General features: G+C 31.8%; 1 protein-coding gene across 3 annotated transcripts in view; it reads left to right on the top strand.

The window, feature by feature from the left end:
- The window catches only part of LOC139517982 (uncharacterized), a 35,203-nt gene that overhangs the window by 7,756 nt on the left and 14,391 nt on the right, over nucleotides 1–13,056 (top strand). The window contains exons 1-5 of one of the 3 annotated variants that reach the window (XM_071309563.1): nucleotides 4,322–4,477; nucleotides 8,262–8,426; nucleotides 9,670–9,771; nucleotides 10,325–10,492; nucleotides 12,180–12,440. In XM_071309563.1, the coding sequence (XP_071165664.1) occupies nucleotides 4,454–4,477; nucleotides 8,262–8,426; nucleotides 9,670–9,771; nucleotides 10,325–10,492; nucleotides 12,180–12,440 (720 nt within the window). In that variant the 5' untranslated portion in view covers nucleotides 4,322–4,453. Of the gene's footprint in view, nucleotides 1–4,321; nucleotides 4,478–6,224; nucleotides 6,435–8,261; nucleotides 8,427–9,669; nucleotides 9,772–10,324; nucleotides 10,493–12,179; nucleotides 12,441–13,056 lie in introns of those variants that run through there. The other 2 variants (XM_071309564.1, XM_071309561.1) reach the window with 2 other exon arrangements.

Genomic DNA, 13,056 nt, shown 5'->3' with positions numbered 1-13,056 from the left:
ATTTTTGATCCGTCAAAAAACATGGCCGCCCTTACTTTAAATAGAACATAGGGGTCAAATGCAGTTTTTGGCTTATATCTCAAAAACGAAAGCATTTAGAGCAAATCTGACATGGGGTAAAAATGTTCATTAGGTCAAGGTCTATCAGCCCTGAAATTTTCAGACGAATCAAACAAACCTGTTGTTGGGTTGCTGCCACTTAATTGGTAATTTTAAGGAAATTTTGCAGTTTTTGGTCATTATCTTGAATATCATTATAGATAAAGATAAACTGTAAACAGCAAAAATGATCAGCAAAGTAAGATCTACAATTAAGTTAAAATGACCAAAATTGTCAATTGACCCCTTAAGGGGTTATTGTCCTTTAATGACAATTTTTTCACAATTTGTTCATCATATTTGCTAACTTTAAAAAATCTTCTCTAAAACTACTCAACCAAATTCAACCAAACTTCAACTGAATGATCAGTAGGGTGTATAAAATAAAGTTTGTGTTTTATTTTCTATTTTGTCTAAAAACATGGCCGTCATGGCTAAAAATAGAACACAGGGTAAAATGCAGTTTTTGGCTTATATCTAAAAAAAACTCCAGCATTTAGAGCAAATAAGACTAGAAGTTAAAATATTTATTAGGTCAAGGTCTACCTGTCCTGAAATTTTCAATTTTTTATTTTTGGTCTATTTTTTTAATACTTTATGCATTAGGTCAACTATATTTGGTGTATGAAAATATTTTATGATCTATATGTCGGTTACGCAGGTTTTATTTGAATTTGACCTCATTTTCACAGTCCATTGCTAAGTTTTAAGTGTTTGGGTTTTGGTCTCATTTTCTTTATTTATAAACAGTAAGTCATATATATTTGTAATATTGAAAAACTGTTAGCTGTACATGTTTGCCTGGCATGGTTCAATATGTTCAATAAGGCATTGTTTACCAGGTGAGCGATTCAGGCTCTTGAGAGCCTCTTGTTTAAATTGTCAACCTGTCGACTTGTCAACCTGTAAATTACTCATTTATTTCAGTTTAATGTAAAATTTAAACAGTTTTAACTTTATTACCCATGAATACATACGCGTATTAATTTATTGCAAAAGCCGGAACTATAGTACCGTATATCCTACTTGAGCCCCTCTAGTTTGGTAATTTCCTGTGTCCTGCTTTACTTCCTTTCCCATTTTCACGGCACAAGAATTTGACTTTCATGTGTCAAGCTTACAAAAAATCTTCAATCCTGCGTCAGGCTTAGGCCCCAATGAGACCCACTGAATTTTCGGCTTTCTCTTTACACCATTTGCGAGTATGGTCTTGAGGAAGTGATGATAGTCCAGACTTTTTTTATGAAATTTTTATCCCACTTTTAGTGGATAGACATGATAGATGGACTCAGACTTCCTCTAAAATTTACTGCAGCCTACAAAACTTCCTATAATCCACCCTGGTACTGAAAAATCATTCCACACAAGTTATTCACAACATGTTTTATTCGTCTCTGAAGGTAATATTTACTTTAAAACAGTTAAAAATCAGAATTAATTGTGATTTTTAGGGATTATGCAAATGAGATTGTATTGAATAATTGACATTTTCCATTGAGGTGTACAAAATGTACAACCGTAAATAGAATTGATTTCCATCATGACCATATGCAACATTTGAGACCAATTTTACACAAATATGCCTGCTCTTCTCATCCTTTGCTTTCATGGGGGAGAAATGAAATATCATAAATATACTGTGTATCTAGACTCTAGTTGTCTTATTCTTTCAAAATTATATATTTCTGAAACCAATCCACTGTTGTTATGGTTGTGTTAATTCTGAATCTATTACTGACCATTATTGATATACAATGTACTGTAAAAGCAGAAATTTTCGTGGAGGATTTAATTTCGTTTATTTCGTTGAAAGAATATATCCACGAAACTAAAACCCCTACGAAAATTTAACCTACATATAATATCACTTCCATTTACTGGAAACCATGAAATTAAATCCCCATGAAATCTTAAATAAAGACAAAACTACGAAATTTTAACCCCACAAAAATTAATGTTTCTACAGTACATATATATATTTGGAAAGAGTAATGTTTGGTATGATGGACACTGGTTTATTTAGAAAGAGATTTTTGAACTTACCTGAATAAACAGACATATATCATGGTATATAACTTTGTACCTTATTTGTTATCAATTATCACTATTTTTTCAATAGATTGACCTTTTGTGTCAGACATTAAAAGGGTTAATGTTTTATACATGAATGTAATTTTACTGTCACCTTATTGTACTAAAGGTTATAGATTAGATGAAGTACATTGTATCTTGATCTCTGTTAGACTGTTAGACATTTAAAGTCCACATATTGTTTTTAATTCACCTATAAATTTGACTTTCATTTTAAAAATCAAGATTTTGTCCTGTTTACCAAATGTTCATTTTTATGCTTGGTGAATTCATGTTCATGGACAAGAGTCATTTCTTTTGTTTTCATATGGCTAGGACTGAGGACATAATCTGATAAACCATTATCTGTTTGTCATTCCAGAGTTATGGTAGCATATGGCTAGGACTGAGGACATAATCTGATAAACCATTATCTGTTTGTCATTCCAGAGTTATGGCTAGGACTGAGGACATAATCTGATAAACCATTATCTGTTTGTCATTCCAGAGTTATGGTAGCCTTATCTTTTCAGACAACTTAACCACGATTTTCCCCAAAAAACACTTCTACATTACTGTTGAAATTGATTAACCCTTTACTCCATAATGACGCCTTTGACGCCACCCCCTTTACTCCATAATGACGCTTTTGACGCCTGTGTAGTGCCTCAGTTAAAACATTCTCCTACGATAAATCTGTATCAGACTTAATGAAAATTTGTGTCTCATTTAAAAAGGATATTCATAAGAATATACCACAGAAATTTCATTGATGAAATATTTGTTTTCCCAATGCATTGAGACCTTAAACCTGACAATTTTTTTAATATTGAAAAAACTCTATGCGAATCAAGTATGTAAAAAAAAAAAATTCTATTAAGGAAAGGGTTAACATGGTTAAAGGAAGTTATGTGGAAGGTATATTAAAATATTTAGGTTATATTTTTACATACATCATGTACATGAATATTGTGCACCAGGTTTTTTTCTTAGTTTGTAGTTTGATGAAATTTTACCAGAAGGTTCACTACACTAAAGGAAGGTTGGGATTGATTTTCAGGATTATCATAGTTATATGGTGCAAGAAGTTTAGTAATAAAAAACGAATAAAGGGCCAAAAACAAAGATTTTTTAGCACAGTATTTGGGCAATAGCAGAGTATTGCACACTACATGCATGACATGTACATGTAGCAAGAAATCTTCAATTAAAAATAATTTAAAGTCTTATAATTTTGGGGTGTTCTAACCTTGTATTTCTAAGTTGGATAATGGACTTCATTTTTGAATTGGCCTACATTTGTACATTGAGGTCCAAAGGGTCCAAAATCAAACAAACAAACTTCATTTCATAAAAAACTGAATTATTGCGGCTCTAATGATATGCCAAATTTTTATTGTGCCTATAAATTTTTCATTTTGTGCCCAAGAGTGTTTTTTGAAACTTTTCAAATAAGTCCATATTGTAGGTTTGAAGGGCTTGATTTCGACTAACATTGAATTTTTTGTGTGTTTTTTTTTTTCCATGCTGAATCTAACTATGTTGTTAGATTTTGATATCAGACCTTACTCATGTTACTAGTTAAATTAGATGTCCCATTCAAATTTTTAAGATCTTTGACCACATTTATTTTGTTTCAGAAATCTATATTTTGTAAAAAATTTGATCACAATCCTAATTTAGACAGTATCAAGCTTGAATATTGTGTCCAAATTTGCAACAACTGTTCAGGGTTCAACCTCTGCGGTCGTGTGAGGCTGTGTTCGATGAAGCATTTTATTACAGTTTTTTTTTGTTGTTTTTTTTTGCTTTAACACTACTGTCCCAGGTTAGAGGGAGGGTTTATCACTTACAAGCATATTGAACCCTGTCATTTGTGCTGTTTCCAATTCATGATAGTATAGTTATTATAGTATTATATATCCTTTATACTTCTGACACAATCAGAGTTTGACATCTGCACTACATGGACTAATAATGATAAAAATGTTCCCATATCAGTAAATTATCAACAATTATCTCATTACCTTATAAGGTTGGTAACACTATATAGGTAGTAAGCATCCTTTATTGAGGACAGGGTCTGTTACCTAACGTCAGTCTACTCTGGTTATCTTATCTTGAATGCACACAAGTCATTTCAGTGATGATGACTTTGTAATTTGATGGTCATATATATCAAGAAGTCTTCTTTATAATCTAGAGGATATATGCATAATGTTTTATACCAACTTTGCATCTGATAATGAACATTTTGTACATTTGTGATTTAATTGGTTAAATAATGGTCACATATTTTAATCTTAAGGTAAGACTTAAAGCCAGTTTCAGCATCTAAAGGGGGGTAATTGATATTAGAAGAAATATTCTACTCAAGAAATCATATAGTTTCTACAAGAACTTTTTTCAGTCCCTAATTTCTGTCATTTCTATCAAAAAATTAATACAGTGTGCTGATTGTTCATGGTTTTTGTCGAGCCTTCGACTTTAGTCGAAAAAGCGAGACTAAGCGATCCTACATTCCGTCGTCGTCGGTGTCGTCGTCGGCGGCGTCCACAAATATTCACTCTGTGGTTAAAGTTTTTGAAATTTTAATAACTTTCTTAAACTATACTGAATTTCTACCAAACTTGGACAGAAGCTTGTTTATGATCATAAGAAAGTATCCAGAAGTAAATTTTGTAAAAATAAAATTCCATTTTTTCCGTATTTTACTTATAAATGGACTTAGTTTTTCTGCGAGGAAACATTACATTCACTCTGTGGTTAAAGTTTTTAAAATTTTAATAACTTTCATAAACTATCCTTGATTTGTACCAAACTTGGACAGAAGCTTGTTTATGATCATAAGATAGTATCAAGAAGAAAATTTTGTAGAAATAAATTTCCACTTTTCCGTATTTTACTTATAAATGGACTTAGTTTTTCTGCGAGGAAACATTACATTCACTCTGTGGTTAAAGTTTTTAAAATTTTAATAACTTTCATAAACTATCCTTGATTTGTACCAAACTTGGACAGAAGCTTGTTTATGATCATAAGATAGTATCAAGAAGAAAATTTTGTAAAAATAAATTTCCACTTTTCCGTATTTTACTTATAAATGGACTTAGTTTTTTTGCCAGAAACAAAACATTCACTCTGTGGTTTAAGTTTTTAAATTTTTATAATTTTCTTAAACTATCCTGGATTTCTATCAAACTTAGACAAAAGCTTGTTTCTGATCATAAGATATTATTCAGAAGTAAATTTTGTAAAAAAAAAATTCACTTTTTCCGTATTTTACTTATAAAATGACTTAGTTTTTCTTCCAGTTAACATTACAGACAGTCTGCAGTTAAAGTTTATAAAACATTTATTAGATTCATAAACTATCCTGGATTTTTTTACCAAACTTGGAAGCTTCTTTCAATCAAAAGACAGTATCGAGAGGGAAATTTTTATTCATGTTTTTCCTCATTTTTGTTGAATCTGCGATTAACAGCAAAAGTAGGCGAGACACTGGGTTCCGCGGAACCCTTACGAATTTTTTTATTATTAATTTAAACCATGAAAATATAGTATCATTTAACTTGCCCTAGTCTTCAGGAGTTTGGTCTAAAAATTAAAAAAAAATCATGTCCTATTTATTAACATATGACAATGTATGAGCTTGCTACAAATAGAAAATACCTATTAAAAGTATGATTCATTTCATTATTAGAATTAAAGCTAAAATATTGTTTATCATGCAGCATTTGACAATGTTTGACAGAAAAGTAACGATTTTAAAATGTTCAGAATACAGCCGTTTTCTTTTTTTCTTGTATACAAAATGTATATATATATACAAACCTCATCCTTGTATTTCAAGTATATTTTGATTGATAACTTTATATAGATGAGTTGTTTCAATGAAGTGGTCCTGTTAAAAGTATTCCACTTTAAATGATTATAATGATACATGTTATATACCGGTATATATACATGTGTAAATTCCTAATATGATATGATAACTGTTTAGTATAATTTAAACATTAACAAAAAGCTGTATATATATATATATGTATATATATAAGGTAAACTTAGGTGATATATATTTTACAGGATGAAAATAGTGTCATACTTTGTTAGCATGACTTCACATTTATATCCTGTGAAGGATACACACTGTATATATATAATAAACATATGTCTGACATCTTATGTGTACATCACATTATTCGTAAAGTTGGTGTATTATACACTAGGATAGGAATACTTACATATTGAAAATTTTCATGTTGGTGAGTGGATTATTGATGTAATCATGTTGATTTGAAAATAAAAAAGTGTTGATTCCAAATTGGTTTGAATGAGGTCTTGAGTAATACAGCCGTTCTTATTATTTGTGATAAAATATATATAATAGCAAATACATCCCTAGCAGAGCTTAATTATGTTGTATCCAGTGGTTTTATTTGATTGTATGGAGTCTACAATGGTCAGAGGGCAAGTTTTTAAAAAAGGGGGATATTTAAACCCAGGGTCCATGATTGTTTGTTCTTGTAATTATGAAGGTCTGAACACTAAATTGTTCTTCCTTTACATAGCATTTCTGACAAATTTTTTCAGGAGTTATAATATTTAGTATCTGACTTTATATGAGCATGCTAAACTGTGTGGTACCTACAAAATGTATCACATAGCTCAGCTAAACTGTGTGGTACCTATCACATAGCTCAACAACTGGCTTTATATGAGCATGCTAAACAGTCTGCACGGTTAGCCACTAGTCCGATGCCCCAGACTAGTAAAATTTGGTTCGGACTAGTAAGTTTTTGCAAAGCTTTGTTTGGTCCAATAAGAAAAATGTCAGAATATTGGTCTTCGGACTAGTAGTTGAAAAAGTTTTTGGTGCAGACTGGCTAAACTGTGTGGTACCTATCACATAGCTCAACAACTGGCTTTATATGAGCATGCTAAACTGTGTGGTACCTATCACATAGCTCAACAACTGACTTTATATGAACATGCTAAACTGTGGGGTACCTATCACATAGCTCAACAACTTCCTTTATATGAGCATGCTAAACTGTGTGGTACCTATCACATAGCTCAACAACTTCCTTTATATGAGCATGCTAAACTGTGTGGTACCTATCACATAGCTCAACAACTTCCTTTATATGAGCATGCTAAACTGTGTGGTACCTATCACATAGCTCAACAACTTCCTTTATATGAGCATGCTAAACTGTGTGGTACCTATCACATAGCTCAACAACTTCCTTTATATGAGCATGCTAAACTGTGTGGTACCTATCACATAGCTCAACAACTTCCTTTATATGAGCATGCTAAACTGTGTGGTACCTATCACATAGCTCAACAACTTCCTTTATATGAGCATGCTAAACTGTGTGGTACCTATCACATAGCTCAACAACTGGTGATATTGTTTGCCTCAAATTACAGCCGAAATTCAGCCTTTTCCCCTAGAGAAAATTCCCAATTACTAAAAAAAATGGCCTACAATTCCTCCCAAAACAGTGATGGCATTGGTAGTAATGTTTGTAAATTTGGTATTCATATTATCATTTTGATATTAGAAAGCACTTTTGAGATCCAGTTTTCTGATCAGAATCATCATGGTGTTTGTAACACTTGTGGTTTTCAATGCATTAAGTACCATCATTGTTTTGACTTAGTCCCCCCCCCCCCCCCCCCCCCCCGAAAATTCTTTTCAGGTTGAAAATGTCTGACAACCAAAATATACATGAAAAACAGTGCAAAAAAGACAGCGATGTCAGCAAAAAATTGGAGATGTGTTAAGAATAAAAAATACAAATTTCCCAATTTCAATAAAAAATATGCATTTTTCCCAATAAAAAAACGGTACAGGTAGTTTTGAAAAAAGACAACAATATCACTGATCTCAGTGGAATTAGGGGGAAGGATATGGGGGCTGCGGCTGGAATTTCAGAAGGAAAAACCCAAACTTTTCTATGATAGAGATTTTGATAGTAGGGGGAGTTCTTGTACCTCCTTACCAAATCCTACCCCAATGAATTGTCTTTGATAAAAAAAATTGATTGTAAGAAAATTATTTAGTATATTTTTCTCATTTCTAGGAGGAACAGATGTCTAATGATAATGATTTAGAAACAAATGATATTGAAACAAAAGATGTACCGAAGGAAAAGATTATTAATATGAGTACTTCAGGTGAACACCAGGAACTACAACATGCCAGTGACATGTCTGGGGATTCCTACACCAGTGCTATTAGAGTAGATGTATGTATTTCATCATAGAATTAAGGTGGTACCTAACACTACAAGGAGATAACTCTGTAAAATCAGCTTAATGTTTTAATTGCGTTGTGTTGATAAGGGAATAGTAAGCATCTCATTGATCAAAATTAGTGTTTGTCGAACTGCTATATAATCAGTGTAATTTTTCTGATAAAATGGTTGGTTCAAATTTTTTGAAATTTTCATATTTTTGTCAAAGGGTCAAAGTAAATACTTTGTCAAAATTTTATGAAAATTAAACCAGCCAAATTAATTTAAAATAATTAAAATAAAAATAGTGAAGGTGTTGGGTACCACCTTAAATGTTTGTTTGGGTGTCCAGTTTGTAATGAGCCATATATATATGATAAATTATTTATCCTGTGTATGGTTAATCGTGATTAAGTCTAGTATGGCATGTATGGTAAAATCATGATTAAGGCCAGTATTTGTTGTATTGTAAATCATGGTGAAGTACAGTATTGCATGTATGGTAAATTATGATTAAGTTTAGTATGGCATGTATGGTAAATTATGATTAAGTTTAGTATGGCATGTATTGTAAATTATGATTAAGTTTAGTATGGCATGTATGGTAATTATTATGATTAAGTTTAGTATGGCATGTATGGTAAATCATGATTAATTATAAAAAAGAATATGTGGTATGATTGCCAATGAAACAGCTCTCCACAAGAGACCAAATGACACAGAAATTAACAACTATAGGTCACCGTACAGCCTTCAACAATAAGCAAAACCCATACTGCATAGTCAGCTATAAAAGGCCCTGAAATGACAAATGTAAAAAAATTCAAACAAGAAAAATAACAGCCTAATTTATCATGTTTATGTATAAAAAATGAATGAAAAACAAATATGTAATATACCAAGAAACGACAACCACTGAATTACTTCGGTCAGGCACATACATACAGAATGTGGCGGTGCATACATTAAACTAATATATGTAGCTTCCCATACTTCCGTTCAATTTCAACATCTAAAACCTGATAATCATTGAACTTACTGACAAAATTCTGTATTTTCATGCTATTGATTATTTCTGACTCATAGAATAAATCACCCTTTTGAAATTAACACTTGGATTCACAACTTTACTGGGAGATATGGAAGGTAGAGTAATTAACATTAATTATGTCACAGTATTACATATTGTCTTCATATATTTTTGAGGAGGCAAAAGATGTGTATTATAATTATATTTCCCTCATTGTTTTGACAGATTGCGGATTTGGACGGAGAAGACAGTTTAAATCTGACTACTACAACACTACGACGCTGTAAACAACAAATACTGAGACCTTATTGGAGACTTCTTCTGTTAGTGAGTAGGTGTAAAGATTATAAGAAATATGTAGCTTGTGGCAGAGAAACAATATGATACTCAAGATTTTACTTGTCCATTAAGTCTTGTCTTGAGTCAACAGTCATTCAGTGAATAAAGTATTTTTTTATAGTTTCTCATCTTTTTTTCAAAATATATGGCACATACATGACATATATATTCAAGTTCCTATTGCCAATGGTGCATGTATTCAAGTCTCCATTTCCAATGGTACATGTATTCAAGTCTCCATTGCCAATAGCACATGTATTCAAGTCTTCATTACAACCGTACATGTATTTCAGTTTCCATTAACATACAACTTTACTCAAAAGCATCATGTAACAAATTGTTAATGATTAGTATAAATAAAATTTTACATGGTTTAAGTAGATGATTTTTCATGTTTTGTAAATTGAGGGGAAAAAAAATTATTTTCATAAGTTTCGAATTTTTCAAATCTATAAATTTTGTCAGGCTTTGTTATATTTGAAATTCAATCGATTTCACTAATGTTAGAAACATGTCTTATGCACAGTATGTATTGTTTCAGATAGGATGGCGGGGTTTTGGTCGTGAGTCTATAAACTCTGGCAGCAAAGTATACTCGCTGTTGAACACTATTTATCCCGTATTTATTGTACTATTGTTGTGGTATGTTTATATCTATGAGATTGTTGCCTGTCAGTGGAAACTTAATGTAAAGAAAGATACCAAAAGTGTAAGTGTTACTCAGGCATTGGAATATAAGTACACAATTGTAAGAAGTCTTAGAGTCAGTGTAAAATCAAAAGCATGCATCATTACAATAACATAGATGATCATCTGAAAGGTCACTAGTAACTTTTCAATAAAGAAAAGAAGATCAACATATATGGAATTCATTTATAGATCGAAATGAAATATGATAAGATGTAAATTACAATGAGGTTATGTAGAAGAAATCATGTCTGGGTTACAAAATTATTAGGCCCGGTTTCAATGATGAGCTTTTAAGGAAGTACACACCAACTGAGAGAATGCAAGGAATAAACAATAGTTCTTTGTGCACTGAAAGGTCATTGAAAACTATTTAGTGATCTTAATGCAAACTCATAAAATTGAGAATGGAAATGGGGAATGTGTCAAAGAGACAACAACCCGACCAAATAAAAAACAACAGCAGAGGGTCACCAACAGGTCTTCAATGAAGCGAGAAATTCCCGCACCCGGAGGCGTCCTTCAGCTTCAGAATGTTCACCTGACATACAATTTTTCTGCTTATGTTCATTGAATACTTCAAAAAGAACACATTTTGTTGTATTTTTTTGTTATTGTTATTTAAGTATATTTGTTCAATATGTAATTATTTACATTTTTCAACACCATTACTCACTTGTTTCATTGTGCTAAACATTCATCCTGTCCCATTAATGTGTTTTAAACTAATGAGCTCTTCAAGTGTGTCATTACATGTTACATGTATGGTGATCATAAGATTATCAGTTGATCATCTAAAATTAATGTGAATTCACCTGGGCTCAAAGTCGTAAAACTTTAGTTCACACTTCATACAGTTCCAAATGTGAGCTCGAAACACCAATTCCAGTACTTTCATGACTTTAATTGGTTGATTTCTCAGTCTGAGTACTATGATTAAGATGTTTTTAAGACCACAAGGCCAAGTACTTTAAAAAGGAAGGAAATGAACATTTAGATTTCTAAAATTGTTGCAAATGCAGTAGGGCTAAGGCCCTTTGATAATTACTGATGTACACAATTCTTTCCCTTATATCATTGTATTCATGAAGATCAATTATAGAATCACAGAATTATCTGTTATATTGATAGCTTCATTTTTATGCCCCATTATGTTTTCTGGTCTGTGCTTCCCTTCTTCCATCTGTTAGTTTGTTCAATAAACCGTCTGTTCATCCGTCTGTCCTGCTGCAGGTTAAAGTTTTTGTTTTGGTCAAGATAGTTTTTGATGAAGTTGAAGTCCCTATCAACTTGAAACTTAGTACACATGTTCATTATGAAATACCTTTGTAGTATTATTGCCAAGTTAGAGTTTTGACCACTATTTTTATGGTCCACTGAACATAGAAAGTTATAGTGCGATTGGGGCATCTGTGTTCTATGGACACATTTTAGTTGCTGATTTTCCTAAACAGTACATGCATAAACTACTTGCCGCTGGATGTTTTAAAGCAACAAACAAATGAAGAATCACTCTTTTTGCTGAAAAATAAAAAAAAATATCATTTATTAATCATGTTGATGAAAGTGAAAAAATAAATAATTATAACCTTAAGGTTTGTTATATTAATGCATTAGTGATATAAATTCAGGAAAATCATTTAAATATCCAATGCAGTCAAAATAATTTAAAAAAATGTAACGTCAGTAATTATGAACTTTTGTTTCAGATATTACAGACAACAACAGCAGCGATAACCACTATATCTGTAAATTCTACACATGAGTATCAACCATTAGCTACATACAGTCCTGCAGACCTTATACTACAGAATCTCAGTCATTCCAAACGATCCCTCCCGCCAGAGGCTTGTGAACATGTCATCACAACATATGTTATACCAAATATTTTACATTTTGTTGCCTTTATTATGGGCTTTGTACATTACAGAATACAAGAAAATGAACAGTTATATGCCATTATGGAGAAGGTCAGTTTTAGTTCAATTGATTTGCTTCACAATGATTGAAACATGGGTATATAGATTAACTCAAACAAGTTGGCTAATCCAGTCCACCTCCCTCCATTTTTGACAGATTAATCCAAAATTTGTAGATTCAATATTGCAATGGTCATCAGAAGCCACCCTACTGATAATACATCATTCGTGAACAATGAAGCACTTGTAGTTTATTTAGTTTGGTTTTGAAAAAAATGGCTGCATCCAGTATAACAAACAAATTTGTGATAAATTTCAAATTTCTGCCTTTAAACACTTTTAATATGTTGCTGAATATTGTCCTTTGTTTTGGGGTAAAGACTCTGCAAGTCACCATAATTTTTCACGTTTTTCAACTCGCACATGGTCTATGCAAGGTGCATTTTGATTGGATGCAGCCCATTATAGCTGCAACCAATAGAAATTACTATTTAGTAGATCATAAATTCTGGCTTTATCATCCAAAGGTGGAGACAAGTGAACTGGATTATAACCCTTGTTGGCTATCAAAGAAGATTTGTACAGTACAAGACATTTTATTCAATAACATTAAAAAGAATATTTTGTAGTGAATACCATATTTTATACTGTTAACATTGAACTGATG

This window comes from Mytilus edulis, chromosome 3, assembly GCF_963676685.1.
Source record: "Mytilus edulis chromosome 3, xbMytEdul2.2, whole genome shotgun sequence".
Classification (NCBI taxonomy): Eukaryota; Metazoa; Mollusca; class Bivalvia; order Mytilida; family Mytilidae; genus Mytilus; species Mytilus edulis.
The sequence above is the reverse complement of the archived record's forward strand: the minus strand, read 5'-3'. Positions and strand labels throughout refer to the sequence as shown.